This window comes from Penaeus monodon, chromosome 24 (assembly GCF_015228065.2).
Source record: "Penaeus monodon isolate SGIC_2016 chromosome 24, NSTDA_Pmon_1, whole genome shotgun sequence".
NCBI lineage: Eukaryota > Metazoa > Arthropoda > Malacostraca > Decapoda > Penaeidae > Penaeus > Penaeus monodon.
Window position 1 is genome coordinate 1,235,866 of NC_051409.1, and position 1,292 is coordinate 1,237,157.

At 50.5% G+C, this 1,292-nt stretch overlaps 1 protein-coding gene across 1 annotated transcript in view; it reads right to left on the reverse strand.

Moving 5' to 3' along the window:
* LOC119588796 overlaps positions 1-593 on the reverse strand; it is an 11,996-nt gene extending 11,403 nt beyond the window's left edge. Inside the window, exon 1 of the mRNA XM_037937446.1 lies at positions 494-593. Within this exon, the coding sequence (XP_037793374.1) occupies positions 494-593 (100 nt within the window). The remainder of the gene's footprint in view (positions 1-493) is intronic.
* Between the last annotated feature and the right edge of the window lie 699 nt (positions 594-1,292).

Genomic DNA, 1,292 nt, shown 5'->3' on the forward strand with positions numbered 1-1,292 from the left:
TATGCCGATTTCTCGATCCATATTCGATGCGTTTATGTCACTGCGGTAACCGCAAAGGGAAATAAATATTTACATCCATTCTCCTTTCTAGTAAACAAACACTAGTTTTGCGTAGCCAGTGTTATTAGATGTAGTTCCCTTGCCCCCCTCCTTGTGTCGTAGCCATCTATCCCGGAGCGAATTTTCGTAAGATATAAATCTTCCGGAATGTGAAACAGAAACGCATCGCCAGTGTTTCAGTCCGATGCTCCGGGGAGACTAATCCATTACGTTTTGGACAGCGAGTCGGTCCCTCAGACGCTGGAATAGGATTTGGTCGGAGTCCTTCCCCCATAGATGGATATGAGGGGAAGGGGGGAAGGGAGAGAGGGGTGAGGTATAGTGAGAAAAGGCTTTACTAGTATTGGAAAAATTAATTCATAAATGGCGACTGCAACATTCCTTTTGTTTATATCTAGATTATTAATGACGATTGGACATTCTATTGATTTACCATAAGGTTGGATTTTACCCTGACTCAGATGTTTGTTCACGCGCAGCCTATGCAAAGACTGCAAAGAAGTCAGGTCCGTCACCCGAAGTGGCTGCGTCATGAAGAGATCAAGATTGCGAGTGAGGAAAGGCTACAGGATTTGCGACGCTGCAAATTCCGAGTCAGTGCCTGAGTATAAGCAACATCAAGAATTTGCAGTAAGTACTCGAGCCGAGTCTAGAATATGGAGTGTGAGTCCGTAAATGCCCTGTCTAACTGGCAATAAAATTTGCGAGTCAGTAAGCCCTCGAATTCAATTTCAGGAGTAGTGAATCAGTCAGCGCTCAAACCCAAACGACACCAGGAAGAACCCAGCCGACGCTGTAGATTATGAGCCGATCAGAGCATTGGCCGACCCTATCCTATTTCGACCCTATCCCCCGCGGCAGCCGGGGTCATCAGCCCAGAGTGGAAGCGGGTGTCGCCAGGCGCGTTCAGAAAACCTATGCCCTAGGCAGCTATTGATTGCCCGGCCGCGGCGAGGTCGGGCGACCGACGGTGCTCGCATGACCAGTTCGGATCTGCATCGACGTCGGCAGGAGGGGCGGAGTGGGCAGACCGAGCCGCATTCAAGCTTCCTTGGGCGACGATGGGGACCGCCACGTCGCCCGCGTCGCAAGGCGGCCCTAGATGCTATCTCGGATCTCGTTAGCGGGGAAATTCGCAGTCACTGTAGGGAGGGGAGGACATGGCCGAAGGGTCCCAGGGGCAGGAAATTCGCGTGTCTAGGTAAAAGTCTGACTACAAAAAGAGAAAGATA